This window comes from Odocoileus virginianus, chromosome 2 (assembly GCF_023699985.2).
Source record: "Odocoileus virginianus isolate 20LAN1187 ecotype Illinois chromosome 2, Ovbor_1.2, whole genome shotgun sequence".
NCBI lineage: Eukaryota > Metazoa > Chordata > Mammalia > Artiodactyla > Cervidae > Odocoileus > Odocoileus virginianus.
In genome coordinates this window covers 94,593,463-94,621,248 of record NC_069675.1, presented here as the reverse complement: position 1 = coordinate 94,621,248, position 27,786 = coordinate 94,593,463, and the positions used below count along the sequence as shown (strand labels likewise).

At 56.7% G+C, this 27,786-nt stretch overlaps 1 protein-coding gene across 4 annotated transcripts; it reads right to left on the bottom strand.

The window, feature by feature from the left end:
* Nucleotides 1-6: 6 nt before the first annotated feature.
* LRRC8A (leucine rich repeat containing 8 VRAC subunit A) lies at nt 7-27,653 on the bottom strand. 4 transcript variants are annotated; one of them, XM_020874742.2, is made up of 4 exons: nt 27,522-27,653; nt 24,015-24,121; nt 6,778-8,942; nt 7-1,904 (listed from the first exon to the last, which is right to left on the bottom strand). In XM_020874742.2, exons 3-4 carry the CDS (start codon nt 8,932-8,934, stop codon nt 1,629-1,631), a joined length of 2,433 nt encoding a protein of 810 aa, XP_020730401.1. In that variant the 5' UTR covers nt 8,935-8,942; nt 24,015-24,121; nt 27,522-27,653; the 3' UTR covers nt 7-1,628. The 4 variants fall into 4 exon arrangements, with proteins under 4 accessions (XP_020730401.1, XP_070310272.1, XP_020730403.1 ...); XM_070454171.1 differs by having other exon boundaries at nt 24,015-24,117; XM_020874744.2 differs by lacking the exon at nt 27,522-27,653 and adding an exon at nt 26,749-26,851.
* Between the last annotated feature and the right edge of the window lie 133 nt (nt 27,654-27,786).

The window sequence follows — 27,786 nt, the reverse complement described above, 5'->3', positions numbered from 1 at the left end:
GGCCACTTTCTGTTATAGGTTTATTTGATATTCAGACCCACGTGTAACGGATTGCTTCATGGTTGTCAGAGGCTAGTGTGCATTATTTCTGAGGATTATATCGGATGACACGGCGCGGAAAACACAAATAGACGAATGGACATAATTGTGAAGACGAGAGACGCTAGAACGTGCCTTAGTGTCCAAGTGATCGGTCTAAGGTGGCGGGGACCCTGGAGACTGATCTCAGTAAAGTGAGCTGGCTTTCCCATCACCAGGCACTGCGTGGGCTGGGCGCCTGGGACAGAAACCGTAAGCAGAACCTGGAGAGCCCGTCTACCCCGGTGGCGACCCCGCCTCCAGGTGTCCTGTGCTGAAGGTGGCACGTCACCAGGTGAGGACAGGGCTGACGTCAGTAGCTGAGGCTTGTGGTGGCACTGGGCTAACTCATGACACATGAGGTGGGAAAGCACAGTCCAGGCGAGGTGGCTCCTCTGGGCTCCTTAACACTGCGACAAAGTCGGGGGGTGGCGGGTGGCGGGGGGGGGGGGGGGGGGCACGGCAGGGAGGGGGGCGGGGACGGAGCACCGTTCATCTGGGGATTAGCCAACCCGAGTCCCCTCCCTTCTTGGCAGTTCCGGAACATTCCCTTTGGCCAACAGCCACAGAAACAAGAGCCTGCCAAGATACATGGAGGAGAAAGAAAACAAGACACCAAAAAAAAACAAAATAATCCCCGCACTAGGAGGGGAGAGGGACAAACAGACTCCTGGACCAAGGTCACCGCGGACCGGAGGCATCCTGCAGCCTGCACCCCGGGGGAAGGAAACTGAATTCAGTGTCCTGCTGCTCTGCTGGGGGGGACAGCTGTCCTGCCCCGAGACTCCAACTCACTGGCCTTTAGTGTCCTTTTTTAAAATTTTTTTTTTCTTTTTGATACCCAAATCATCAATTTTCAAATTTTTAAAAACAAAATTTCTTTCTCCTTTAAAAAAAAAAATCTCAACGGTGGCAGCAAACCCCAGGCCTGGCTTCTCTGTCTGGTGGCCTGCTTTCCCAGGGGCTGTGCCCCCAGAGCCCAGCCTGGCACCTCTGGGGTGACCGTCCCACAGCTGGTTCACCCTGGACCACTCTGCTCACGTCTGGGTGGGTGCTAAAGGCTGGCGGCACCACCAAGAAAAGGAAAACAGAAACATGGCTACCCTTCCTCAAACAACACCCCCCCCCATCTGAGCTGACCTTTCTTGGGAATGTATAAGTTATCTGGAGGGAGGGGGCGGGAAGTGGAGAAAATAAATACCAAGAACTAAGAAGGTGTCCCTGGACCTCTGGCGTCCGCTCGGCCTCTGGGGCAGCGATGGCCTCCAGGGAGCAGGCCCTGATTGTCCAAATACTGCGCTCGCTGGGAGACAGACTGCAGGTCTCTGATCTCCCCCTCAGGCGCCCGCCCTGGGGAGCACGAGTCTCAAGGAGAAAAGGGGCCAGCCCTTCGGTGCGGTCCTGTCGCCCGGCCCGGCTCCAGCACCCCCGCTGACAGGCTGAGCTGGTGGTCCCTCCGGGGCTCCTGGGTTCCTGGGCCCGAGGCCTCCCTGGAGGTCTGGCTGCAGGCCGCCCGCTCCGGGCCACCCGTGCTCGACGCCCGTGCGTGCTCAGGCCTGCTCCTTGTCGGCCCTCCAGAGCCGCTCCTTCACCTCGGGGGGCAGGGTGTTGAACAGGTCCTCCTCTACCACCAGGCCGCTGCGCTTGAGCAGCGGGCACTCGCCCAGCTCCACGGGCAGGCACTCCAGCCGGTTGCCGCGCAGCTCGATCTGGGTCAGGCTGGTCAGCTCGCCCACCCGCGAGGGCAGCGACTGCAGCACGTTGTTGCCCAGGTGCAGGGCCCGCAGCTTCCGGCACTGGAAGAGCTCAGGGGGCAGCGCCTCGATCTAGAGGAAAGGAGCAGAGGGCAGAGTGAGGCGGGAGATGCTGGGACCTGGACCTTGGGGCCCCCAGCTTCCCTCCCCTGGGCATTGGCACATTCTCTGATGCCCATTTCAGCTACCCCGGACCTCAGGGACCAGCACAAGCTGGGCCCGAGTCTGGCTAACTACCCCCTGTTCTGCAAGTCTTGGCTTTGCCGTCACTTCCTCGAGGAAGCCTTCCTTGACCTCCTGGTAACCTAAGGCGCCCATGTCCCCCTGACAGCAGTGATCCCTCCATGGTAAAACTGCTTGATCTCCTGTCACTGGCAGATCCAGGGAATCTGAGAGGGCAGGGCTGGGTGTGCCATGCTCCCCGCTGTCTCCCAGCACCTGGCACCCTTCTCCACAAAGCAAATCACACTAGCCTGCTGGTACCAGCTCCATCCCCTCCTCCACCACCCAAGGCTTACCAGGAGCCAGACTGGGGGTCCTGCTGGGTTTTATGAAAGCAGAGCAGCCTACTGAGAAAACTATACCCTCAGCTATTTCTGAGAACTAGGGAGAGCTCACCAACAGGGTCAGAATCCCAGCTGTGTCACTTCCCCTTCCTGGGCCTCAGTTTCCTTATCTGTCAAGTCACAGGCTGATGGTGGGTGTGGTGAGCCCAGTCTTGGCCATTCAGAGCCCTCTCCTGATTCTGTGAAGTTTGAATAAGAGGCAACACCCACTTGCTGCTTACTACAGGTCAGGTTCACTCTGAGCATTGATGCTATTAACAGTTGAACTCTCAGAACTACCTCTAAGTACTTTGGAAACACTCGTTCCACTTTGCAAATGGGAAAACTGAGGCCCTGAAGGATCCAGCCTGCTGAGAGGTTCACAGCTGGAAAGTGGTGGAGGCAAGACATGAATCTGGCTCAAGAGTCCGTGCTCTAACTGTCCACTCTGTTGGTGGATAAAGGAGCAAACACTGCAGCTGGCTGGGGACACACGGGAAGAGCCCCATAAAGGCTGGCTTCCTCCCCACCCTCCTGTGAGCAATCACTTCCTCAGCCTGTTCTCCTACAACCAGCTCCTTCAGATACGGTGGGCAGGAGAGACCCCTCCAGCAGGGCAGGAGCCAGGGAATGGGTCCTGAGCCTAATAAGGGTGACGGGCAGCTTGCTCTGTCACTGTCCCCATTTTCCCGCTGAGGATGCTGCAGCCGGGCAGAGGCCGTGCCAAGAGGGGCACTGTGGACGCTGTAAAGGGGACTCCTGGCCTGGGCCAGTAAACCTGCCACTGCTGTGCCCCATGGTCAGGAAACGGGCAGGGTGGCTTCCAGGTGGGCAGGGACTCCAGGAAGCAGAGGACAGATGGGAGGAGGTGGGTTCCGGCAGGACCAGAGCCTCCCAGAGACTCCACTGCGCCCAAAACTGGCCTCTTCCGGTGACACAGACAGTGGCGGGGAGCGGGAAGGACTAGACCAGCGGGCGGCAGGACTGGGGTTCACATCGGGGCTCTCCCCCCAACACACCCCCTCCCTGGGGCACCCCTGGCTCCGCCGTGAGCTCTCTGCAGGCCTCACGGAGGGAGGGGTAGGTGCCTCTGGGGGCTCGGTCCCCACCCTGGCCGCTCCTGTCCTTCCTCCTGAGGTGTGCTCGCGCACTTAAGGCATGAAGTCGACTCCCATCACCCCAGTCCTGCCCTCTCTCACCTCCTCAGGGACCGCGACGGCTCCCCCATCAGCACTGGCTCCCCCTCAAGCCCACCTGGTCCTTGGGAAAAACAAGACAACCCTCCCAGGAGCCTCTGCAACCTTCCCAACAAACCGCCTGGAAAGACGCCATCTCTCTTGGCCCGCCAGGAGCCGGCTTCTACCCCTGCCCGCCCTGGAAACTACCCGGCCAGAGCCGCCCGAGGCCACTCCTCATCCACTGGACCTGCATCTGTTCTGTCATCACCCGACTCCCGAGCGGGCTGTGCACCCACCTGCCTGGCCCTGCTCTCCACTGTCCCTCCCGAAGGCTCGGGCCACACTCCCCTGGCCCGCACCCTCTAGCCCACCTCCCACCCCTCCCAGACTCAGGAAGGACCAATCTTCACCCAGGAGCCTGGGGGATGACTCCCTGAGCTTCAGGTTCAGGCTGACTCAACCTGGTCCCCTGGACATCCCAACACGGGACCTACCCTCTCCTCTCTGAAAACCCGTGCCTCGTCCTGCCTCAAGGACCCTCCAGCCACCCAGGCAGCCACATGAGAAACTCTGACCTATGTCCTGTGGATGCTATGCCCCAGGTCTCCCCCAGATCCACAAGCCTCACCCACTCCTGACAGCTGCACAAGGGTTTTTTTAAGATTTTTTTTTTTTAATGTGGACCATGTGTAAAGTCTATTGAGTTTGTTACAGTACTGTTTCTGTTTTAAGTTTGGGTTTTTTGGCTCTAGGGCACATGGGACCTTAGCTCTCCAACCAGGGATGGAATCTGTACCCTCTGCAATGGAAGGCCAAGTCTTAACTGCTGGACGGCCCTGCATATGGGTTTCTATAGCTCCAGACCTCTGTCCTGCCCCGCCCCGCCTTCCTGGAGCTCCAGAGAGAGACAGCTCTCTGCATTCCAAGGCAGACCCTTCCTCCCTTGCTCAGTCAGCAGGAATTTGGTGGACAGTTTGCCCCAAGTCAGGCACTGGACTGAAGAGCCAAGATCCTGGGCATCAGAGCGCAGAGGGAAGGAAGCAACGCAAGGCAGGTAATCTGCAACCAAGTGGGAAAAACAAGATGCCTTCAGCCCTGGCCTGGGGGGGCGGGTGGGAGGAGTCCAAATTCCAGGGGCTCAGCTCCCCGCTCTGCCCCTGGCTTTCAGTTCCCTGTGGACAGAACCTGATAGATGTTCCTCCTCCTCTTCACCTGGCTAACTCCTCCTCATCCCTCAGGGCCAGGTGAGACGTCCCCTCCTCCAGGAGCCCTGCCTGCCCTGGGCTGACCCCTGGCCCTGGGTGCTAACTTTGAGTTACCAGTTACCCTCTGTCCCTGCAAGAGGTGAGGTCAGGACGGGTTGGGGGGCCTTGTTGGTTCCTGGCCCCCGCCCCACCCCAGGCTCCTCGCTCCCCACTAGGAGTGCACAGAAAACACTTGCCAAATCAATGAATGAATATTCCAATAACCACACAAGGAATATGTGCCCTCAACAAGGTATTCGTTAGCATGACTTGAAACCTGAGAAAACTGAGGTGAGGGCCTGGGTCGACCCACACTCGCCCTGCCCTGTCCAGTTCACAGCTAGTAACCTGGGGGTAGGGGTGGGGGGTGGGATGGAGGAACCAAGGAACCGCCAAGCCCAGAGGGAGGAAGGAGCAGGGGAGGGCTCCCGCTGAAAAGGAGGAGGAGCCCGACCAAGTCTGGCTGGAAGGAACTTTCTTTCCCTACAAAGGCCTCTGGGATTCCAGGGGGCAGGGACAGGACGCAGCGAAGCACCATGCCGAACTGGGGGCCAGAGGGTCCCCTTCCTTAGGGACTGCGTGCCTCACCGCCACCACTTCCTGGAGGGCGACCTCAGTCAATGCGCGACCCGACAGCTGCGCCTGGAGTGAGGAGCTGGGGGGGCAGGGGTGCCGGGCTGGGGGCCGCCACACCCTCCGCCAGAGGGTATCTGGCGGGGAGCTGCCTGGTCCCCTTCCACATGCTGAAGGGAGGATTGTGGTTGTCCCCTCCTCCCCAAGTGGGGCTGCTCCCAGGAGTCCAATTTTCCTGACCGCTGGGTGGCTGGGGGGCCCTGGGGGCGGCTTCTCTAGGGTGAAGCAGCCTGGGATCCGACCTTCACCCCTGCACGTTCTCACACGTGCACACGGGTATAATTTGGGGGGGAAAGCAAGGATTTGCCACAATCTCTGGTCTCCAGGGAGAGAGGCTTGGGGAAGAGTGGAGGGGTTCTAGCGGTCAGAGGCCTGGGGTGCCTGAGCCTCCTACGTGAGTGATGCTGGACAGGGCGTGTCCCTCCCTGGAATGGGGGCATTTCAGGGGCTGCTGCCTCCTGGCTGCTGGAACAAGCCCCTGCTGTCCTCCCTGAAACCACCTGCCTCCCTTTGAGAGGGTTTCCACCTAGAACAGGAACTAGGAAGACTTCCTTCCAGCATCAGGTCCCCAGCAAGAGTGGGCAGGGCAAGCGGAAGGCCCCCCAGCAGCTGTGGCAGAGGCCAGGCCACAAAGCCACAGAACCACCTGCCCTCAACCAATACCCGCCTGCTTCCACAGAGGGGCCCTTGGGTGAGGGGGCTTCCCCAGACAGGCAAGGGGTGGGTACGTAGGAACCGAAAAAGGTCTCGATCACCGCCAGGGTGTGGCCTTCGGCTCTGCAGGCCCACGACAGTTTGCACAATTTCCTCTCCAGAAAGACAGGTGGTGACAAGCCAGCCCCAGCAGAGCCCAACTCTGCCCTTCGCCACCCTCGACATGCAGAGAGGGAGAGGGTGTGAGTGGCTCTGGGAGGTGCACCAGCCGCCCACACAGTTTCCATCCCCGGTGGGCCCATCCTGGGCTCCAAGTCTGGTCCAGGACAAGCTGAGGAAGACACCGCAAGTCCTAGGCCGAGTCCCGCCTCCCACGACCGAGCCCTGACGGAGAAGACTCCTGCCTATGGACAGCCCCATCTCCGAGGAACCCGCCCAAAGCCACCTTGGGGACTGGCACACCATCCCTCCTAGCAGAACTCGGCCGCATCCCGCGGTCGCGACAGGATCCCCAGCCCATGGATCCTGATTCAGCAGGTCTGGGCTGGGGGAGCAGGTGGGGGAGCCACCTGGAAATCTGGATTTTCATCCAGCTCCCCCAGGTGCTTCTGGGAACCACAGCTGCAGACCCCAGACTCAGGAGCACCAGGCTGTCCCGAGACACACCCCCGCCCCGCCACGGGCCACTCACCCGGTTGGCCGTGACAGCCAGGTTCTGGAGGCTCTGCAGGAGGCCGATGTCGGCAGGCAGGAAGGTTAGGTTGTTGTGGCTGAGGTCCAGATAGCGCAGCTTGCGGCAGTAGAAGAGCTGGGTGGGGATCTTCTCAATCTTGTTGCGGTTCAGGTAGAGGCGCTCAAGGTTGGTGAGGTTGCCGATCTGGATAGGGATGTAGGCGATGTGGTTGTACCACAGCTTAAGGCAGGTGAGGCGGTGCAGGTGCTGGAAGCTGATGATCTCCTCGATGGTCTTGAGGTTGTTGTCCTTGAGGTCGATCTCCTGCAGGTTGTGGAGGCTGAAGATGGAGTGGGGGATGCGCTCCAGGTCGCAGCGGATGAGCTCCAGCTCGGTCAGGTTGGCCATCTTCTTGAGGCTGTTGAGCACGATGAGTTTGGTGCCCTCGTTGTTGATGGACAGCTTCTGCAGGTGCACGCCCACGTCCGTGACCACCTGCGGCAGCTTGCTCAGGTTGCTCTTGAGCCGCAGCACCTTGAGCCGCTTGAGCTCACGCAGCCCATCGATGACGATGAAGCGGTTGTTCTCGGCGCTCAGGTTGCCCGTCAGGTGCAGCTCCTCCAGCGTCTTCAGGCTGTAGATCCACAGCGGGATCTCCTTGATGTCCGTGAACTTGATGTGCAGCGCCCGCAGGTTCTCGCGCAGGAAGGCCAGGGCGGGCGCCTCGATTTTGGCGGCTGTATGGTACAGCCACAGTTCCTTGAGTCCTGTGAGCTGTGCGATGCTGGGCGGGATGGTCACGTCAGGGATCAGCTCCAGCTTCAGCACCTCCAGCTCCACCAGGTCGAACACCGTGTCAGGGATGCCGCTGAGCATGAACAGGTGCAGTTCCAGCTTGTCCTGCGCGTTCTTGGTGAGACGCTGGCGCAGCTTGTCCAGCGTCCACTCGTTGTTGAGGTTCAGCTGCCTCAGCTTGTTCTCACTCACCTCCGAGAGGAAGACAGCGAAGCGCTTCGAGTAGAGTGGGTCATACTGGTCGATGAGGTGCAGCATGAAGGCGAAGTCGTTCTTGACGTCGGGGATGTCGCTGTAGCTGCTCTCCTCGCGGATGGACTCGAACGAGTACTTCTTCAGGGAGCGCCGCAGCATCCACCAGAGCGTATACATGCAGATGAGGCCGTAGAAGATGACCAGGCTGATGTAGAAGGACGCCAGGATCTTGAAGAGCGTGGCCAGTGGGTGGGCGCATCGGTATGTGCGGTAGCCCGTCAGGCTCTCAATGTCCACCGTGCAGTCCACGTCGAACTTGATATTGTGCACGTAGTAGACCGTGTAGCAGATGATGAGGATGAACTTGATCACCTTGATGATGGTTTGCCGCATGTACAGGCGGTACACGATGTCCCCCTCCTCCACATGGGTTCGGAACTTCTTCACCTTCTCGAACAGCGCCTTGGCCTGCTCACCCTCCTTCTTGTCCAGCACGCCTGTCTCCGAGCGGTCCACAATGCCCTGCTCGATCCGAGACTTGGTCCGCTGCAGCATGGGCACGGTGGCCTCCACGTCCTCGCTGACTGTGGACGACTTCTTGTCCATGGAGCCGTTCATCTTGCTGAAGGCTGGCTTGGGGTCGCTCTCTTCCACCACCGTCTCCGACAGGGCCCGCGTGGTCCAGGGCGAGTCGAAGCACTTGAGCAGGATGGACACGAAGTGCTCCAGCTTGGAGCTGGTGCGTGGGAACTTGAACCAGAAATTGCTGCAGGCCAGGAAGATGAGCGTGTGCAGGAGCACCAGGTAGGGGAAGTACTTGGCGAACCAGTGCAGGCGGTTCTCGTAGCACACGGCGTCCACGTAGTTGTACTGGTGCCGGTCCAGGTCATACTTGATGCCGGTGGGGCCGGTGTCGGGGGTCGGACCGATGGTGGAGTTGGGGTAGGGGGGCTCTGGGCCGGGGGCCGCCCAGCCCCGGAACGAGTCATTGCAGGAGTCCTTGGTGACCCACTTACAGGGCAGGCAGATCATCTTGTCCTGGGTGACCTGCAGCGTGCCCCCGAAGACAGCGATCATCAGCATGACAATGGAGATGTAGTCGGTGAACACGTCCCACCACGGCTTCAGGATCCGGTACGCTGGCTGTGTGTCCGCAAAGTAGCGGAGCTCTGTCACCGGAATCATGGTTCAACCTGAAAGGGACCACAGGAGGGGGTTACTGAGAGGTGGCAGGGCTTTCTGAGACCTGGGGGGCAGGAGCAGGAGACTATGGACCCATTGTCCAAAATTCCACCTCGAGGCTAGCTGTGAGTCACACTAGCTGGTCAACACTCACAGGGCAGCCCACAGAGTGGCCTTGGTCCAGAAACCAGATGGTCACTGGGTGGCTGGGAAACCACCAGAGGGAAGGTGGGCAGCCTCCCTATTCCACAGGCAGGAAGGCTGCATGAAGTCCGGGCCATGCTGACAGATCACTACAGAGCCTCATAGGGACCCCCGCCTTCCAGCAGGAGCAGTCCAGAAGTCCTGTCTAGACCCCATCCTGTTAATGACAAGACCAACCAGAGGGGCCAACTGAAAACTTCCAGTTCCTTCAGAACCAGGTGCCATGAAGCCACACCAGTGATCTTAAGAGAGGTTGTGCAGCTTTTGGGATCTTAATTCCCTAACCAGGGATTGAATCCAGGCCATCTGCAGTAGGGGTCGAGTCCTAACCGCTGGACCACCAGATTTATTCAAAGCCCCTGAAGAGATTTAGTCAAAGTATGAGAAAAGTCAAGTGCAAAAGAGGGAGTGAAATATGAACTAGCTTCTACAGAACAAACAAGGAAGCTGAAAACAGTTCACGTGTGTGTGTGTGTGTGTGTGTGTGTGTGTGTAAATATGGCCACACAGGATTCTGGGCATGTGGGGAGAGTGGCAGGAAGGACAAACACGCAGCAGGCTGTAATGACGGGTGCCTGGGGGAGGGGCCGGGCAGCAAGGACTAGAAAGCAGGATGACATGGTCACACACTTAGGGCATTTATGTCAGATTGTTTCCGGCTGTGCATCCACGTGTGTTTGTAAAGAAATTTAGAACAGCAGCAGATTCTCCCCCTGCAGAGTCCCACTCGGCAGGTCCTGAGTCGAGCCTGGGAGTCTGTTTTTTTAATGCCTGACTTCAAGGACACTAGTGCTTGGATAAGAGGCCACATTCAGAAGTGCAGCCGGGGAGGTGTGCAACAAAATGAACCCGAGAAGAAGCCCTGAATCCCTGGGCTGGCAGGGAGCGCCCTGCTGGGACACGTCACTCTTACAACGCTGCTCGGGCCATGAGGCTGTAACAGACAAGAAAGGGACTAGGTGTTCATGGAGAACAGTCAAGAAAATGTAAAGTATTATGGACGGGAAAAAAAAAACCCTGTAAGAACACCGCCCAGAGTCACCCACCCCTGTTAACTTTTCACTGAATGATAACCTTCCAGTCCTTTTGCAAATAAAATTATGATTTTGGGGACCTCCCTCATGGTCCAGTGACTAAGACTCTGCACTCCCAACACAGGGGGCCCGGGTTCAATCCCTGGTTAAGGAACTAGATCCCACAGGCCACAACTAATACCCAGTGCGGCCAAATAAAAACTTATGGGTCTGTGGGGAGAGGCACAAAGGTGCCAGGTTATGGGACTGGGGCCCTTATTTTGATTACTGATAGTATTAATACTGACAAACACTTCATAGGACAGGGCCTCCCTGCAAACACCAGATGCTCATATCATCTTGGGCATGCCAGGACAGGTAGGGACAGGAGGAAGGCCAACCTAGACCCCTCGAGGGAAATCACGGTGCTCAACAAATGGACATGTGCCAGGCACCAGGCTAAGCCCTTACCATGGGGTCCACCTTGTGGAGTCGCTTTGATGTCCAGATGCAGGGCCCTATCTTTGGCCCTATTTCACAGATGGGGACAATTGAGGCTCAGCAGCATCACCTGCCCAATGTCACTCTACAATCAGGGCAGAGCTGAGACCAAACTCCCCACTCGAGTTCTCACCAGGGCTCAGGCTCACTGTCCCCCCTGCTCAAGGCCCCACACAGGGTAGTGCCAACAGGTGGAGCCCAGGAGTCCAGCTTCCTGCCCCCCTCCTGCCAGGATTCCCAGAGCTCAGGTCACCGTGGGGCCAGCAGACACCACCACCCCCCCTCCCCGGGCTGGCGGCTCCAGCCCAGGGGGTCGGCCCTCCTGCTAAGTGCTCGCATCGCAGGAAGGCCCTCTAATGACCAGCTGGCTCCTCGTGCCACCCACACTCCTGGGCATCCAGGGGAGGCTGCTGAATCACACAGCCAGGCCCCCCTCCAGTTGAACAACACCCCGACATTCCTTCCTCCCTTCCTGGCTCCCCAAGTCCACATCCAGGCAGGCGCCCAAAGACTGGGGACCGGAAGGGAGGAGGGGACGAGCCTGAGGGCAGGCGAGAGCCTGCCCCTGGAAAGTCCGGGGCTTGGACCGCCGAGGCAGGATGCCAGGCACTGGGGGTGGGGGACGTCTGTGACCAGGCAGGATGTGGTTGCAGCCTCGCTGCTTCGGGGGAGTGGGTGTGTCACGCGACGGAGAACAGCCTGCCTCTCGCACCAGGAGGACCGGGCCCTGCTGTCCTGGGGCTTTGCGTACGTTGTTTTGGGTCTGAGGTGGGAGGCCCATTCTCCGTCACAGGTGAGGGGCCCGAAGGCTCCGAGAGGGAGACCATCCCATCCACCCAGTGTGTCTGGCTCCTCCTGCCCCCCCCAACACTTTCCTTCTGAATTCTCTGCAAACCATGGCCACACCTCCCTGCTGAGAAGGGGGCTTCGTGGAGGGGACAGTCCTGTGATGGTCCCGGGGGCTCCTGGCACCTCCTCAGCCCAGGGAGAAGACACAGAGGTTGAGAGGGGCAAGGCCAGGGGCCCAGGCCACACAGCTGAGAAGGGCAGGCCTGGCCTCGTGGCAGGGGGGACCTGGGGAGGTGGGGGGTCACCCTCGAGCTGCACCACATTTCGGCCTCTGCCACCAACTCACTGTGGAATTCTGGACAAGTCCCCGCCCCTCTCTGATGGCATTTTGGGGGAAATGAGGAAAGAAGGCACAGGTGCCAAAGCCCAGGCTTTCGTCCCCAGGGGGCCAGTGATGCGGCACCTTCCCCGCGATGGGTCCCCAAGAGGAGACGGCTGGGTGGTCAGGGCAGGTTGCTTTCTGGGCTTTGGGAAGAGCCCAGGGAATGCCACGCTTCTAAAGCGCTTTGTGCAGAGGGCTGCGGGCAGCTTGGGCTGGTGTCATCTACCCTCAACCTCCGCCCAGGTACTGCTGGAGGGCAAGGGTCTGCCGCACACAGCAGGCGTTCAACGTAGGTATCAAGAGACCTCGGAGAAGGCAAGGGGAAGAAGAGGGACTGGGAAGGGCATGGCCTGGGGGGGTTGGGGTTGGGGGCCAGGGAGGAAGCTAAGGCAATTGTGGGCGCCCCTCCCTCCCGGTTCCTGCCCAGCCCTCCCCAGGGGAAGGAGCGGAGCCCCCTCAGGCAGGGAGGGCCAGTGCAGGGACCTGCCCCCGGAGCCGGTGACTCAAGGTGAAGAGACACCCACAGCTGGAGCCACTCCCTGTTCTGAGAATGAGGGCCCAGCCCAGAACCCTCAGAGCCCAGGAGTCCACTCTGCTGGCACCCTCCCTTCTCAAAACTGTGTTATTGCTGTAAAATACAAGTAACCTATTTGAGTGAAGGACGTTCGTTCTGTTGCGCGGCCATCACCGACCACTCATCTTCAGAACTCTTCTCGTCTTGTGAAACAAACTGTCTCCACTGAGCACTGACTCCCCCCTCCTCCCACCCCAGGCCCTGAGCACCTCCATTCTTTCTGGCAGTATGAATTGGACTACTCCAGGGACCTCACATAAGGAGATCGTATGCTATTTGTCCTTTTGGGACTGGTTTCGTCCACTTAACATAATGTCCTCCAGATGCATCCATGTTGTGAAAGTGGAATTCGCTGTCTTGTCCGACTCCTTGCAACCCCATGGACTGTAGCCTGCCGGGCTCCTCTGTCTATGGGGTTTCTCCAGGCAAGAATACTGGAGTGGGTGGCCATGCCCTCCTCCAGGGGATCTTCCTGACCCAGGGATCGAAACTGGGTCTCCCACATTACAGGCAGATTCTTTACCATCTGAGTAGCAGGTGCCAGGAAAAGGAAGGAATCACCTTCCTTTTCCAGGCTGACTAACACTCCACACGCCCATTTTACAGATAGGGAAACCGAGATTTGGGGAGAGAGGTCATGTGCCCAGCATCACACTGCCTGTCACCTTCAACCCGATCTGGGGTAGACCCCTGACAAGCAGCACTTCCAAGGAGCAGCTCCCACCCAGCAGCTACCCTGGGCCTACCTGGGGATGGTCAGGAAAGCACTATAAGGTGAAGGAGGCAGGTACATGAGAGTGGGGACCTTTTCTCCCACTTACAGAAGACGTCCTTTTCAGGAAGTCCCCTGCAGGCAGTGCGTTCACCCCCTTCCTGCACTGAGGCCTCTGCAGCCAGGGCTGCCCCCAGCAGAGGCGTGCAACAGCTTCTCTTTGGGGCCTGCCTCCCCATCGGGAGAGGAATAGAGTCTGTCATGGGGGTGCCCACGTTTTGCATAAGGCAGTCAAGAATCATGGGGCGTGTGATCCAGGCTTCGGCTCACCCCAACACCTCCCTGCCCACTGGCATCACCCAGACACTCATTCATTGTCCTGGCCACCCCCTATAGCCATCAGGGAGGGGGAGGCGCCTCCAGCAGCCTGGACTTGGTCTCTCCATGATAAAATGCCCGTAGTAACAGATGCCCTGCCAAACTCTCAGGACTATCGGGGAGTCAGAGGAGTGAGGTTTCCCAGACAACCTGTGTCAGGGGACCTCAGGCAAGTGGAGAGCAAGGAGTACAGAGATGGGGGCTTAGAGGGAGGGCCAGGTGGGCTCTGCCACTCAGCAGTGGAGTGACGCTGGGCAGGGGACTTCACCCCTCTGAGCCTTGGTGCCCCCATCTGTGGAATGAGGCTGAGACAGGCACAGACCTGGCCCCCGATGGCGATCCTGACTTCAGCAGACAGCTGATGGGTGGATGAAAAGAGCGCAGAACCGGAGCATGATGGAAGAAAACAGAAAAAGGGAAAGCACCCGAGACGCTGGCTCCGACACCTGGCATGAGGACAGAGTTAGGTGAGGCTGGGCACACATGAGGCGGGCAGTAAGAAGATCCTGGTCCCAGCAAGAGGCCGCTAGAATGCAACTGGGCCTTCTCAGCAGAATAAAGGAGCTCTGTCTATAATGCCATTTTGAAAATAAAGCGAGATTCAGAATAATAAATAAATACATTGCCATGTTGATAAACCCTGACCCACCTGGAGAATGGCTCCCTGTCAAGAGTGGGAACAGGAGGCAGGATGAAAGGAAACTATAATGTTTTTACCAGCAGGCATTACCTTTGTGATTCAAAAGCAGCAAAGAATTTAAAATAAATAGAGCCTGGGAGAAGAGAAAGAAAAACTGAGCCCTCAGGTGGAGAGTTCAGGTGTTCTTTTGTGGCTCTCAGAGGGCAATCTCGGGAGGGTGATGGGGAGTCTGGTTGGGTCAGGTCTCGGTCCCAAAAGATGGAGAATTTGGAGAGGATCCTGAATAGAAGACAAAGATTAAAGGGCTGAAATCTAGGCAGCTGAGAAAGACAAAAAGACCGTGTGCCCTGCTGTCCTCTGCACTAACCCTTCTTCCAGAACAGAGGCATCACTTAAAGCTACTAACTGTGCCCTCCTGGAGGTCAGCGAGCTGGGATTCACCCCAGCTGCACCATGTAAAGCTCGTGGGCAAGAGGTTACCCACCGAGAGGTCGGCAAGGTAGGCTGGGAGCCCTGCAGGACAGGGACGCCTCCAGATGCATCCCAGTCCCCATGCAGAGCCCGGAACACAGAAAGTAGAGTAAAGGTTTGCTGAACTGAGCTGAGCTGGGATGGGGAGGCGACAGGAGGGTGGTGGGCAATAATCAGGCCAAGATTCTAGGACAAAGGTTTAGTTACAGGAACATTCATCATGGTGTTATTTATACCCCAGGAGAATTGGAAACCATCCAGATGCCTGTTACTGGGTGATTGGTTAAATACCTATTTAATGATCTGATATTGGAATATTATAAAACAATGAAAACATGTTAGAGCAAAACACTTGATGACCTGATGACATGACAAAATATCTTCAATGCCAAAAGGAGGTAACGAGACTATGATAGAAAAATAAGCCTTCTACAGTAACTTAGACGTATATTTGAAAAATACTGCAGTGACATTAGACTGATGTTTATAATCTGTTTTATTAACCCCAAACTTACCTCTGTTTTCTGTTATAAGAATACGTTAGTCAAGGAATTAAGAAAAAAAGATTCTTAAAAATCAAAATTCCCAAGGATCAAGTACAGCTACGACACCTGGGAAGAATAACGGGGAGGAGACCTACTATAAAGGCCTCAGAATTCGACCAATTTGGTGTTGATGTGGGGATGGATGGATGGACCAGGGGACTAGAAGAGCAGCCTAAAAGAGACCTAGAAATTTCTGAAAACGTAGACATGACAGTGTCGACTTTGCAGGCCGGAGGGGAGAGAATGGGTGTCCATAAGTGGAGCTGGCTTAGTTACCCACAGAAGAAAAGCTCAGCCCCATCAACCAACTTGCAGGAAAATAAATTCCAATGAATTCAAGACCTAAGGCAAAACTTGCAAATGTTTAAAGAAAAATCTAACAGACCACCTTAATGTCTTTAAGACAGGGAAAGATCTCTTATCCCAAATGAGTACAAATCCTTACAGGAAGAGGCTCATCTACCGATCACATTACAGTTTAAATGGACACACATCAAAGGACCTAGGTAAGTGAAATGCACCCACAGACCTGGAGGAGATACTTGCAGTGTGTTTACCTGCCAAAGGATTAACACCCAGAACAAAGACAGAACTCCTCCAGATACACAGAAAAGACAAACCAACAGGGAAAAAAATGGCAAAACATGAATAGACAATTCACAGGAAAAAAACACACAAATGGAAATTCATGTATGAAATAATTCTTAATCTCATTGTTAATCAGGGAATGCAAATTAAGACAATCACCAGCCATTTCACTCCCCTGTGACTGGCAAAAAATATTGAATCCTTAGATGAAAAAATAGAATGCATGCATCCTCCGACCCAGCAATTTTGCTCCTAAGGTTCTGAGTTGCCTTACATGTATGTGTGAAGCCGTGGACAAAAATGATCACTCCAGAGTTGTCCCTGATAGCAAAAAGTAAAAAACCTAGATATCCAACAACAGGAGAAAGGATGAATTACTCTAATACAGTGAAATGCTGAAGAAATGAAAGTATCAACATAAAAAAAAAGTTAAAAGTGAAGTCGCTTCAGTTCAGTTCAGTTCAGTAGCTCAGTCGTGTCCGACTCTTTGCGACCCCACAAATTGCAGCACGCCAGGTCTCCCTGTCTATCACCAACTCCCGGAGTTTACTCAAACTCATGCCCATCGAGTCGGTGATGCCATCCAGCCATCTCATCCTCTGTCGTCCCCTTCTCCTCCTGCCTCCAATCCCTCCCAGCATCAGGGTCTTTTCCAATGAGTCAACTCTTCGCATGAGGTGGCCAAAGTATTAAGAGTTTCAGCTTCAGCATCAGTCCTTCCAATGAACACCCAGGACTGATCTCCTTTAGGATGGACTGGTTGGATCTCCTTGCAGTCCAAGGGACTCTCAAGAGTCTTAGTCGAGGCCAACTCTTTGCGACCCCATGGACTGTAGCTCACAAGTCTCCTCCAACGCATGGGATTTTCCAGGCAAGAATACTGGAGTGGGTTGTCATTTCCTTCCCAAAACAATGTCCAAAACAATGTCGAACCCCAAAACAAGCTATAGAATACACACATTATCTAAGGTTTTCTGCAATGTATATACCCAAGTGCGGCAAAGGTATCAGAAACGGGCATGCTGTTGTTTAGCCGTAAGTCATGCCCAGCTCTTTGCGACCCCATGGACCACAGCCTTCTAAGGCTCCTCTGCCCGTGCAATTTCCCAGCCAAGAATCCTGGAGTGAGTTGCCATTTCCTCCTCCAGAGGATCTTCCTGACCCAGGGATCGAACCTGCATCTCCTGAAGCTCCTGCATTGCAGGCAAATTCTTTACCAAGTGCAAGGAGAGCCCCAAAATCAAGCTGAGAATTTCATCTAGAGGGAAGAAAATGAGATTGGGGAAGAGGCTTCAACTGTACCTGAAACGATTTGAGAGAGAGAGAGAGAGAGAGAGAGTGTGTGTGTGTGTGTGTGTGTGTGTGTGTCTGTATCTCTATGTGTATGTGTGTGTATCTGAAGCAATTACAAAACATTGAGATCCGGCAAACCTAAATCCTGGGTACAAAGATACCTGTTCTAGTTTCATAACTTTCGCAGGTGCTTAAACCATCTCATACAGAATCTACCACAATAACCATCTGTTTCTCCCCCTCTGGACTGGTCTGCTCTCTGGTCTTTACACCTGCGGGGTTCAGCCAGAGGCAGCAGCTACTAGGCCATCGCCAGGGCAGCAGACTCTGCTCTTTCCAACTGGCCTGCTCCTGGCTGGTGCAGCAGCACCAGTGGCCTCTGACAATACTGCAGAATGCAGCATCACCCCGGCCTGGTCCTCCCTGCCCCGGGGAGACGCAGAAGTGAGTAGGATGAGCCAGACCCTTTCCACTGGGCAGCGCCACAGGTGGAGAGAAGTGAGACCGGGTTCCTGAGGCAGGGCTAGAGCATCCCCATTCCCAGGCACTCAGAAAGACAACCCAGAGGGCCCCTCTCCTCCCTGTGGTGGCAAACAGATCCGGGAAGTGTGAAGAGCAATAGCTCTCAAGTGGGGAGACGCGGGTTCAAATCCAGCTGCAGCATGAAACAATTCGTGACTCTGGAGGGTCAGTGGTAAAGAATCTGCCTGCCAATGCAGGAGATGCAGGTTCCATCCCCAAGTGGGGAAGAGACCCTCTGGAGAAGGGAAATGGCAACCCACTCCATCATTCTTGCCTGGGAAATCCCATGGACAGAGGAGCTTGGCGGGCTCCAGTCCATGGGGTCGCAAAAGAGTTGAATACAACTTAGCCACTAAACAACAACACACCAGGGAAATTATTTAGCCGGAGGCTTGGTTTTTGCAACTTTAAAATAAAAACAATGCTACCTACCTCTTATCTGTACACAGTGACCCAGAAGATGTCCAAGAGATATTAAGTAATAATAAAAGACACTGGGTGTTCCCTGGTGGCCTAGAGGTTAGGATTCCAAGCTTTCACTGTGGTGACCTGGGTTCAATCCCTGGTCGGGAAACTGAGATCCCACAAGTCACCAGCCACAGTCAAAAAAAAAAACAAACTGCTGACCAGTCTTTAAGATACATGATGTATCATGTATTATAAAGTGATATAAAATGTCACAAAATGGGCAAATACTTTATGATTTCCATGTTTAGTACTCAAATCTGATACTTCTGTGAGTAGAAAAAAATAATTGGGAAAAGAAACAAAAGACCTTCCTCATTGTGTGGTTTCTGAAGAGTGTAAAAGAGTTTACGAGAACAGTACCTGCTGTCTGTCAAGTACGAAGAAGGTTCGCCCACCCCTGCCTGCCCTGCCCAGGTGAGCCCTAACACGCGCGCTTAGGGCGCAGGGAAGCCAAGCCTCAGCATGGGTGAGCTCAGAGCCTGGGGCCAGTGAGTGCTGTTCTCTGAGCCTCAGTTTCCTCGACTGTAAAATGGGAATGTTATAGTACCAATCTCAGGCTTAGTGTGAGAATTAAAAAGAACACAATGCACGTCTAATGGGACAACCCTAGGCTGGGCATACAGGAAGATGCATTGTACAGAGCTAACCTACCTGCCTTTGCAGAGAACCCTCCCAGAATTTACTGGGGGACAGACACCCGAGAGAGGGCCGAGTCCCAAGCAACAAACCCCTTCAAGCGCAGACCAGGCATCCCAGAGCCCCCAGGACTCAGACACCACACTCCAGGGCCTTGCACTCCTGCAGCCCCAGCTCAGGACTCCAGGACCGGACAGAGAGCAGGCGAGCCACCGGCAGAACCACCCTGAGGGGTCAAGCCCGCTCCACGTTGTTGATGTCCTCGCAGGGCCTCTAGCAGATGGGGAAGGAAGTCGAAGAAATGACATGCCGCCCCTCTGTCCAGAGGGTGGCCAAGCAGGCACTTGTGGGAGGGGACCACTCCCACGCTGGCCAGCAGCGCTCGGCTCTCACACCTGAGCCGTCGCAGGCCGGCCAGGCTGTGGGTAAACAGGGCACAGAGAGCCCTTTGTTAAAACCCAAATAGAGAGGCTGGGAATACTTCCCAGGAGGGAGGGAGGGGAGGCCGGAGGCTGGCCCCCCTCGCCCCTCCTTGTACCACGCTTGGGGAGGCTGACCCTCCAAGGCGCTCCCGGCAAAGGGGGAAGGGACTTTCCCAAGAGGTCGGAGGAAGACACTGGGTCACTGGCCCTGCCCTGGGAGCGCTCTGGGCCTGTGAATCTGCTCCTCGGTCAGCACCCTGGGGCCTCCTCTGCTCCCAGAGCAGGGGCCAGAGGTAGGGGGTTGGGGGGGGCGGGGAGGAGAGGGCCCACCCATCATCTGGGGAACCCAGCCCCCACCCGCCTCAGAGCTGGCACTGCCCTTGAGGCCCCCACACCCACCGGCGTGAGTCAGCAGCTGTGGGCTAGGGGGTGCCGCCTGGCTCCACACGCCCTGCGTCGAAGGGCACACCCTCACTTTCGGGGAAAGAAGAGAGGAGGCAGTCTGGAGCAGGGAGGGAACAAGTTTCAGTTCCAAACTGCTCTCCATGTGGGCCGGGCCTCCCAAACAGGTTGGTCCTCATCCGCTCTTGCAAGGGCGCGGTGGCCTCCCGGGGGAAGGGTGACCGGTGAAGGACACCCACCTTGGTTCCCCGAGCCAAGCACACAGAGGCCACAGGCCGGGTCCGAGGCTCAGGCTGGCCCCCTCGCCCCACCAGGCGGGTGTGTTACTGCCATGGGCTCCGGGTCACTGATGTGGACTGTGTGCCTGCACTGGGCCTGGCATGTCCAGGGCCTCGGCTCCCAACCTCCAGGAACCTGGTACGGTTCCCCGCCTCACCAGCGCATGACCCCGGGAGTCACTTCCCTCCTGAGTCCCTGGTTTCCTCATCTAGGAAATGGTATTCCTGGTTTGGGCGGTGGTGAAGATTGACGAGGCGGTCCATAGAAAGCTTTTGGCTCAGGGCCTGCCTCGTAGAAAGACTCTGTAATGTTAGTTGTTGTGACCATTACAGAAGGTTTCATCAGTCCCTTTAGGGGTGTGAAGTCGGGCCCAGAGAGGTTAACTGACCTACCCGAGACCATACAGCTAGGAGATGGTGGGAAAGATCGCCAACCGTCTGGTCTACCTTTCCCTTGCATGACTGCCTGTCTCGAAGGCCAACAGGTCCCCTGGGCCTACCTGGGCACCCAGAACCCTGCAAATGCTTCCTGGGACAAGACCCCTATTCCAGAGGGGTACCTGGAATCGAGGTCTCTGCAGGGAACTCTAGAAGACTATCCTCAGATGTCTCTGGTCTCTTAGCTACAGCTTTAAGGAAATTCTGGGAAGGAGCCCAGCTCTGGGTCTGGCTCCATGAGGGGCAGAAGGGCCTTGAAGACCGGTCTTGATCTGCTTTGAACACCAGCGCCGCCTTCCCAGACAGGGTAGGAAAAGTGGGCAGGAGCCCCAAAGAGAGGTCACAGATGCACCCGCCAAGATCCCAGAGGACTGCGACTGAGATGGGCCTGGCCAAGGGTAAGCCGCCTGTGGCCCAGCTCTCTGGACTGGAAAGGGCTGCCCGCAGGGATCCAGCCCCAGCGGGCCAACCGGGAGATGTGACAGCAGGACTTCCGCGTGGCCCTACCTGGTCAGCATGTCCGACCCTTTGCCAGGGCTGTGAGGTTGGCGGGGATGCCTCTGGGGTGCCCAGGTGGCATGTGAGAACCGTGGAATTTTACAGCTGCTTCTCTGGTGGAACACGGCTCCAGACCTGAGGCTATATCTTAGTGTCCATTTAATTTGGAGGTTTTAAGTCCTGAAGAGATTGTTAAACATAGAACTTCCTACGAGATGTGAAATGCAGTAGAAACGCGTTGGGAAAGAGAGCAGGGAGATGTTTGTGGCTGGGAGGAAAAATCATTCTAGAAACCTCAGCCTTCCCACCCTACACACGCTAGGAAGTCACTAAGATCCGGAGCCCAAGGGAGCCCAGCCCTGATTCCACGCCAAGGGCGCCTGGCGGCAGATGGAGGTTGGGACCAGGGCCGATGGAGAAGCCCTGGTCAGTGTTCACCGGCACGGTCGGCAGGTCCTCAGCCCCACGACGGCCTGGGGAGCTTCTTCAAAATGCAGATTTCTGGGCCCACCCCCTACTCAGTCGCTGCAGGCCTGTGGTGATGGGTCCAGAGGAATCAGCATTTTGAATAAGCTCCCAAACAACTCTGAAGTACCCTCAAGCCTGAGAACCTAGAGAAAAAGACAAACGAGAGGTGGGCTAGAAAGAACACAGGCTGGGACTGCCCTGGTGGTCCAGGAGCTAAGACTCCCCAGAGCAGGGGACCCGGGTTTGACCCCTGGTCAGGGAACTAGATCTTACACACTGCAGCTAGACCCCACAGACTGCAACTGAGACCTGGTGAAGCCAAATAAAAAAATAATGGAAAGAAAAAGAAAAAAAAAAAACAAAAACAGGTATCAATCAGAAAGGAAAAAAGGCCCAGCTGCCCAGACACACAGACCCAGGTCCACGCCCTGGCTCTACCACCTGAACTGTACAACTTCCAGCAAGAACATTCATGCCTCCAGCCCTGGTCTCCTCACCTGGAAAAGTAATGCGTCCTCACCCAGGAGGCTGTGGTGGGTCAGATGGCAAACTTCATGGTGACCAACCCACCACCTGGGCTCAGACCACGGCCACCATGGACATGAAGGCTCTGCTGCTGGAAGGAAGGCGGGCAGAGCATCGTCCACTGAGAGGCCAGGTCCCGGGCCGCCGCCAGAGGTGGCCCAAAGTGGCCCGTACCAGAAGGAAAAAGACTCCAGGAAAGACTGGGAGGAAGAAAGGGGAGAGGTAGATTGGTCTGGACGGAGAGCCGAGCTCCGCCAGCGGAGGGACACATCTCTGCACAGAGCTGACTCCCAGGGTGGTCCTGCCCACTAGGCTACCCAGGGGTCCCTCCTGCCAAAAAAAAAAAAAAAACAACCCCAGCTAGAGGTATCTACGCCCCAGCGGGGCATCCTGAGATCCTGGCCCCAGGGCAGCGCCCCACCTTCGCTTCGCCTGTCCACCCTCGAGACTAAAACCTAACAGGAGTACTCGAGGGACCAAGACCGAACGTCCATCAGGACGGCCTGGTGAGCCGAGTCCCGGCCAGGCTCAGGCCAACGCCACACTGTGGCCCTGCCTCAGGCAGACAGACGAGGGCCAAGACCTGGAGGCCGAAACCTCTGGGGCTGGCCCAGGCCATTCCTCCCCGCACGGAGGAGGAGTTCTGATCTCAGATAAGTAGGATGTGCTGCTTCCGGCTCGTCGCTGGCCAGAGACCTCAGCTCGGGCCTCCGCTACCGGGGCAGGGGGGCTGGCAGAGTTCCTCAGAACCAACAGCAAACTCCTACAGGAGCTTTAACAGGACCGACTTGACTTTAGGGAAAAAAGGCAAATGCTAACAATGCATGTGAGCGAATCCAGCCCTCCTCACTCACGTCTCTGGAGACCGGGATCACAGGAGACTCTAGCTTTCCACAAAGCATTAAAATCAAAACAAAACAAACAAAAAAACACACAACGGGCATGCAACTTTGCTGGTAATTACAAAAACAAAGCAAAACAAACAAACAAAAAACATCGGAGATACCATTTCTTCTAAAATCCAGGCTGGGGAGGGCCAGGCTTAGCCTTAACAAAAGCCACGGGGGGAGGTGAAGGCACGGAGAATAAAGGACCCCAGCCTGGGATTCCCGGACCTGGTTCCAGCCCCACACCCCTGCCTTCCTACCCAATGAGTTGCTTCCTTCCTCTGAGCCCCAGTTTCCATGTCTATAAACAGCAGGGGTGGGGAGGTGGGGGGGGGGGTGGATCAAGGCCACTGCCTGAGCTTCCACAAATGACCAAAGAAATCACTGATTAGGTTTGTTTTACAAATTATAAAGCAGCTTATACCCACACTCATTATGCTTAGAGAACATGTTTGAGGACACCCTGAGCCACCTTCCCTGTATCAACGTGTCCACCTTCCCTGTATCAACGTGTCTACCTTCCCTGTATCAACATATTTAATCTTCAAGATACTCTCAAGGGAGGCAAAGCGCTAATATTACCCTCTTCGTAGATGAGGAAACAGGCTCAGAGAGGCACAGCGACCGGCCCACAATCACTTATCGAGCATGTGACAGCTGGGACTCGCACCCAGGTCTGATCACAACGTCTGAGTTCTAACCAGTGAACGCTCCTGCCTTTGGAAACTGTTCTCCAAAGCAGAGGCCAAAGAACTCCCGTCTCCAAAGACATCCACGTGATAGTGTGGGGGAAAAACAGCTCGCTGGCTCCCTCTCAGAAACTCATGCTCTCAGTCAGCTCTGAGACACCTGTCAAGGCTCAGAGAAGTCCTGCAGCCCAGACCATAACAGGTTATTGTTCCTGGAGTCACCTGACCACTGTGACCAGAGAAACTGGTGTCCCACGGAACACACCTTGGGAAACATGGTCATGAGAGAGCATGAACAACCACCCAGACTGACAAAAACCAGGGGTTCACAATGCAGGTCCACACCTGCTGCGTGTGGCGTGCATGTATGCGCTAAGTCACTTCAGTCGTGTCCGACTCTTTGCAATTCTGTGGACAGTAGCCTGCCAGACTCCTCTGTCCGTGGGATTCTCCAGGCAAGAGTACTGGAGGAGGTTGCCATGCCCTCCTCCAGGGGACCTTTCTGACCCAGGGATCAAACCCACATCTCCTGCGCTGGCAGGCAGGTTCTTTACCACTAGCGCCACCTGGGAAGCCCCAATGCTACTCAGCTGACCACTGAGTTGGGAGAAGGAAGGAGAGTTTTGTCTTCTGCACCCCTGTCCTAGAAGCCCTGGCCTTACAGCAAGACAAGCAAAGGGCTGTGGGGACGGGGGACACTGCCCTCTGCCCCCTGCCTGGGGGCCCAGGGTGGCCTGGAGGGAGGGGGCCCAGTCCTTACCCTGAGGACGGCTCTGCTATCTGCGAGCTGGCTGATGGTGCTGAGGCTGGCCCACGTCTGTCTGGGCAGGGTCCTGGCATTCCTTTCGCTCCATGGAAGCTGCCTGCCTACGAGGAAGCAAGAGCTACCGTAAGCAGGGAGGTGTGTAGCATGAGCATTACCTGCTGGGGTGCCGACAGTTTTGGAGCCCCTGCTCACTGCCCAGCCTGGACTGGGGTGACGCCGGAGAATCAGACAGTCTACCGGGGAGACGCCAAGGCAAAAGTTACCACTGGCTCTTGACGGCCTGGGGCTCTGCTGGGGGAACCCGGGCCCTCTGGGAACGGGGAAGAAGCACTAGACCCAGACAAGTTGGGTCAGGGAAAGCTCCCTGGAGAGGGTGTTGCCTAAGCTGACCTCCTGGGAAAGAGTGGGAGTTGGAAAGAGAGCATTCCAGGCAGAAGGGACAGCACATGTTTGCCTGGAGGGAAGACAACAGGACATCTAGAGCACGCTGAGCGGTTCAGCCTGGCTGGATCTAGGGCTGGAGGCGGAAAGTGGCAAGAGGTGAGCTGCAGCGGGGTGAGCCGGATCCAGGCAGAGACACGCCCTCAGCCCAGACACGTGATTTCGACTCGAACACAAAATTCAACCATCATCCAGGAGGTCGTTTAGTCGAGGAGCGTTTAGTGAGCATCTACTCCATGCCAGGCACCCTGCTCAGAACGGTTCACAAGTCAGGAGGGAGGGGAGAGAAGTGTGATCAGACCGCGATAGGGTTCTTGTTGATGTTCAGTCGCTCAGTCGTGTCTGATTCTTTGCGACCCCCGTGGACTGCAGCACGCTGGGCTTCCCTGTCCTTTGCGATCTCCCAGAGTCCGTTTAGACTCACGTCCATTGAGTCGGTGATGCCCTCCAACCATCACATCCTCTGCCAGTTAGGGGGAGCGTTTAAACCAACCAGGTGCTGGGAGTGTGGCCCAGCCATTAGTGAAGGGGGAAATGACAAGGAGTCAGCAGGAAGGGGGAAGGGGCGGGGCGGGGGGGGGGGGGGAGATGGTTATACAGACAAAGGGATCATGGAGCCCTTCAGCTGCTTATACCATGGAACGTTTATCACAGCCGCTCAATGCCCAGGCTCTGTGCTGAGAGGAAAGAAGCAAGAGACTGTTTCCAGCTTCTCAGAGAATCCCACGCAAAGTGACGGCAGCTGGGCAGAGAAGCACCTGGGTCCATGAAGGCATGGAAGCCACGGGAGCCAGGCTCTACCCTCACCCCCGTCCTCCTTGGCAAGGAGAGGGATCTGCACCAAGGCTGGGAAAGCCGGTCACTTGCCCATGGCAGAGGCCGGCCCAGAACTCAGTCCACAGAACTCACTCGCACTGATTCTCCTTACCCTTCCTCTTCCAGGAAACACACATGGACCACCTCCCTGCACACTCACCCACAGCTAATGTCTCTTTCCTCTGGGCTGCCTCTGAGACATTTCTAGCATTCTGCTGGCCGCTGTGTCAACATTTTCCTGTCTGCCTCTCTTCCCAGACTATTAGCCAGGGACCGTGTTCTCCCAGCGCCATTCCTGGCCCAGGCCAGGCACTTACCAAAGGATGGTTGAATGAATGAATGAGTCAAGGCAGGGAGATGAGGTGTGCTGGGCTCTAGAGCCCCACATCTAACCCACCTGACTCCCCATGAGGTCTTCTTACACCATCAGCCTGTGAAAACCTAGAATCACCTCTACTCTCAGGGATAGGAAATCAGGCTGATCCCTTCCCTTCAACTCTACAAGCGAGGTCCAGGCCAAGCCAGCTCCCTGAGTTCTGACCCACTGGGACAATCCTCACAAGCACCCAGAAGGACCACAACTATCCTGGACGAACTGCCCAGAAGAACCACTCGAGGTCTGCAGAGGAAACAGGTTCCTAGTGGGTGTGCCCAAGAGATGGAGGATCTGGGTGAGTTACAGGGGGAAGTCACAAACGATCCTCAGGCCCTTGCTGTGTGCCCCACAGCCCCTGGAAAGCCCAGGGGGCATGGGAGGTAACCCCAAAGAATCTCTAAAACTGGGAAGACAGGGCGGCAGGGGCCACTCATTCATGCCCCAGCACCTCTCCAAAAGCCAGTCCTCCAGCACAAGTCATCTGTCCTTGCCTCCCCCTCCCCCCACCAGAGCCAAACTTGACCTTCACAAAGGCGCTGCCCAGTCCCTCTGAACAAACTCTCACTCCCCCTTCCCCTCCACAAGAAGAGTCACCAACATCAGACCTCCTCCTCCTGCCTCCAGTCTGTCTGTCTGCCCGTCCGTCTACGCAGACAGCAGGATACACAGTTCGTCAGCGGACTAAGGTAACTCCTAATGGAAAAGGGAGGAGAGGCCCTTGGGGGCTTTTAAGCGCCACCAAATCCTTCCTCTACAATTTAGGCCCAAATTCCCTTTCCCTCACACCTCATCCAGAAAGGCTTCAGGGGGGTAAGGCAGGGAAAGAGCCCTCAGGGAAAGGACGGCCCCACCCTTCCAGCCCAGTCCCCATCAGGAGGAGGCTGCTGCCAGAAACACCCCCAACCATCTCTCTTCCTTCCCAAAAAAGGCAGCACTGGCACCCGCAGAGAACCAGCCCAATCTCGGTTTCACTCCAGTCCAGATCAGGGGAGAGAAGCGGTCAACGCGAGGAGCAGAATCAGCAGGGAGCCTCAAGAGCCCGCGGCTATGCTGCTTCAGCTGGGCAGCCAACTTCGCGAGGTCTCCAGTTCGCACCTCATCAGACTTGGCTCTCAGGCCCATCTGGATGCACAAGATACCGACAGGGTTCGGAACCTCAGGCCCCGGGACTGGTCTTCCCAGGAACCCCAGCACAGCCCAGACAGGCCCCCAAGAGCCTAGCCAGGGATCTGCCCTCCGCCCCGCCCCCCCCCCCCCCCCCCAAGTCAGGGCACAGTTCCCGCCCGATCCAAAGGAGGGAGGGCTCCAAGGGAAGAGGAACGGGCCAGGAGCCCAGGAGAACCTTTGAAAAAGGCGGGGGGTTGGGGGGGGGAAGCTCCCAAGGAGAGGGCCCCGAGGTGGAACCATCAGTTAAGTGGGGGAGTGTGTGTGTGTGTGTGTGTGTGCGCCCCGACGTGGAACCATCAGTTAAGTGGGGGAGTGTGTGTGTGTGTGTGTGTGTGTGTGTGTGTGTGTGTGTGTGTGTAGGGGTGGGGATCTGGGGGAACCCAGGGGATGACAAGGGGACCTGGGGGAGCCGAGGCGGAAACTCCCGGTATGTAGAGCGCAGGGAGGCACTAGGGTGCCTGGGAGGGGGCTCGCGCGCCGCGGCGCCGGGGAGAAGCGGGGAGGACCCCTGTGACCCGGGGCGCGGGGAACCCGGAGGCAGGCCGAACCGAGCTGCCGCGGGAGGCCCCCAGTGAGCCAGTCCCGGCGGGCAGAGCCCGAGCTGCCCAAGGCGCCTGAGGCCGGGCAGCTGGCCGGGGACGTCCAGGAGTTGATTTCAAGAGATGACAGCTCGCGCCCCCTTCCCCTCCCCACCCGCTCACCTGGGCCCGCCACGCCCGGCCGCCCAGCCGGCAGCCCCGAGACCCTGCCGCTCAGTCCCGCTACCGGCCACTGCGCCCCTCCGGCGCCTCCTTTTGTTTGTCCCTCACTGCACCACTCAGCCTCCTCCGCCCCGGAAGTGACGTCACCGTCGGGCGCGAACGCGGCGGCCGGGGCGTAGCCATGTTTTTGAGGGGCGCTCTTCTCCTCGCCTTCTCCCGCTCCGCTCCCGGTAGGTGCCATGTTGCTTTGGGGCGGAAATAGCGG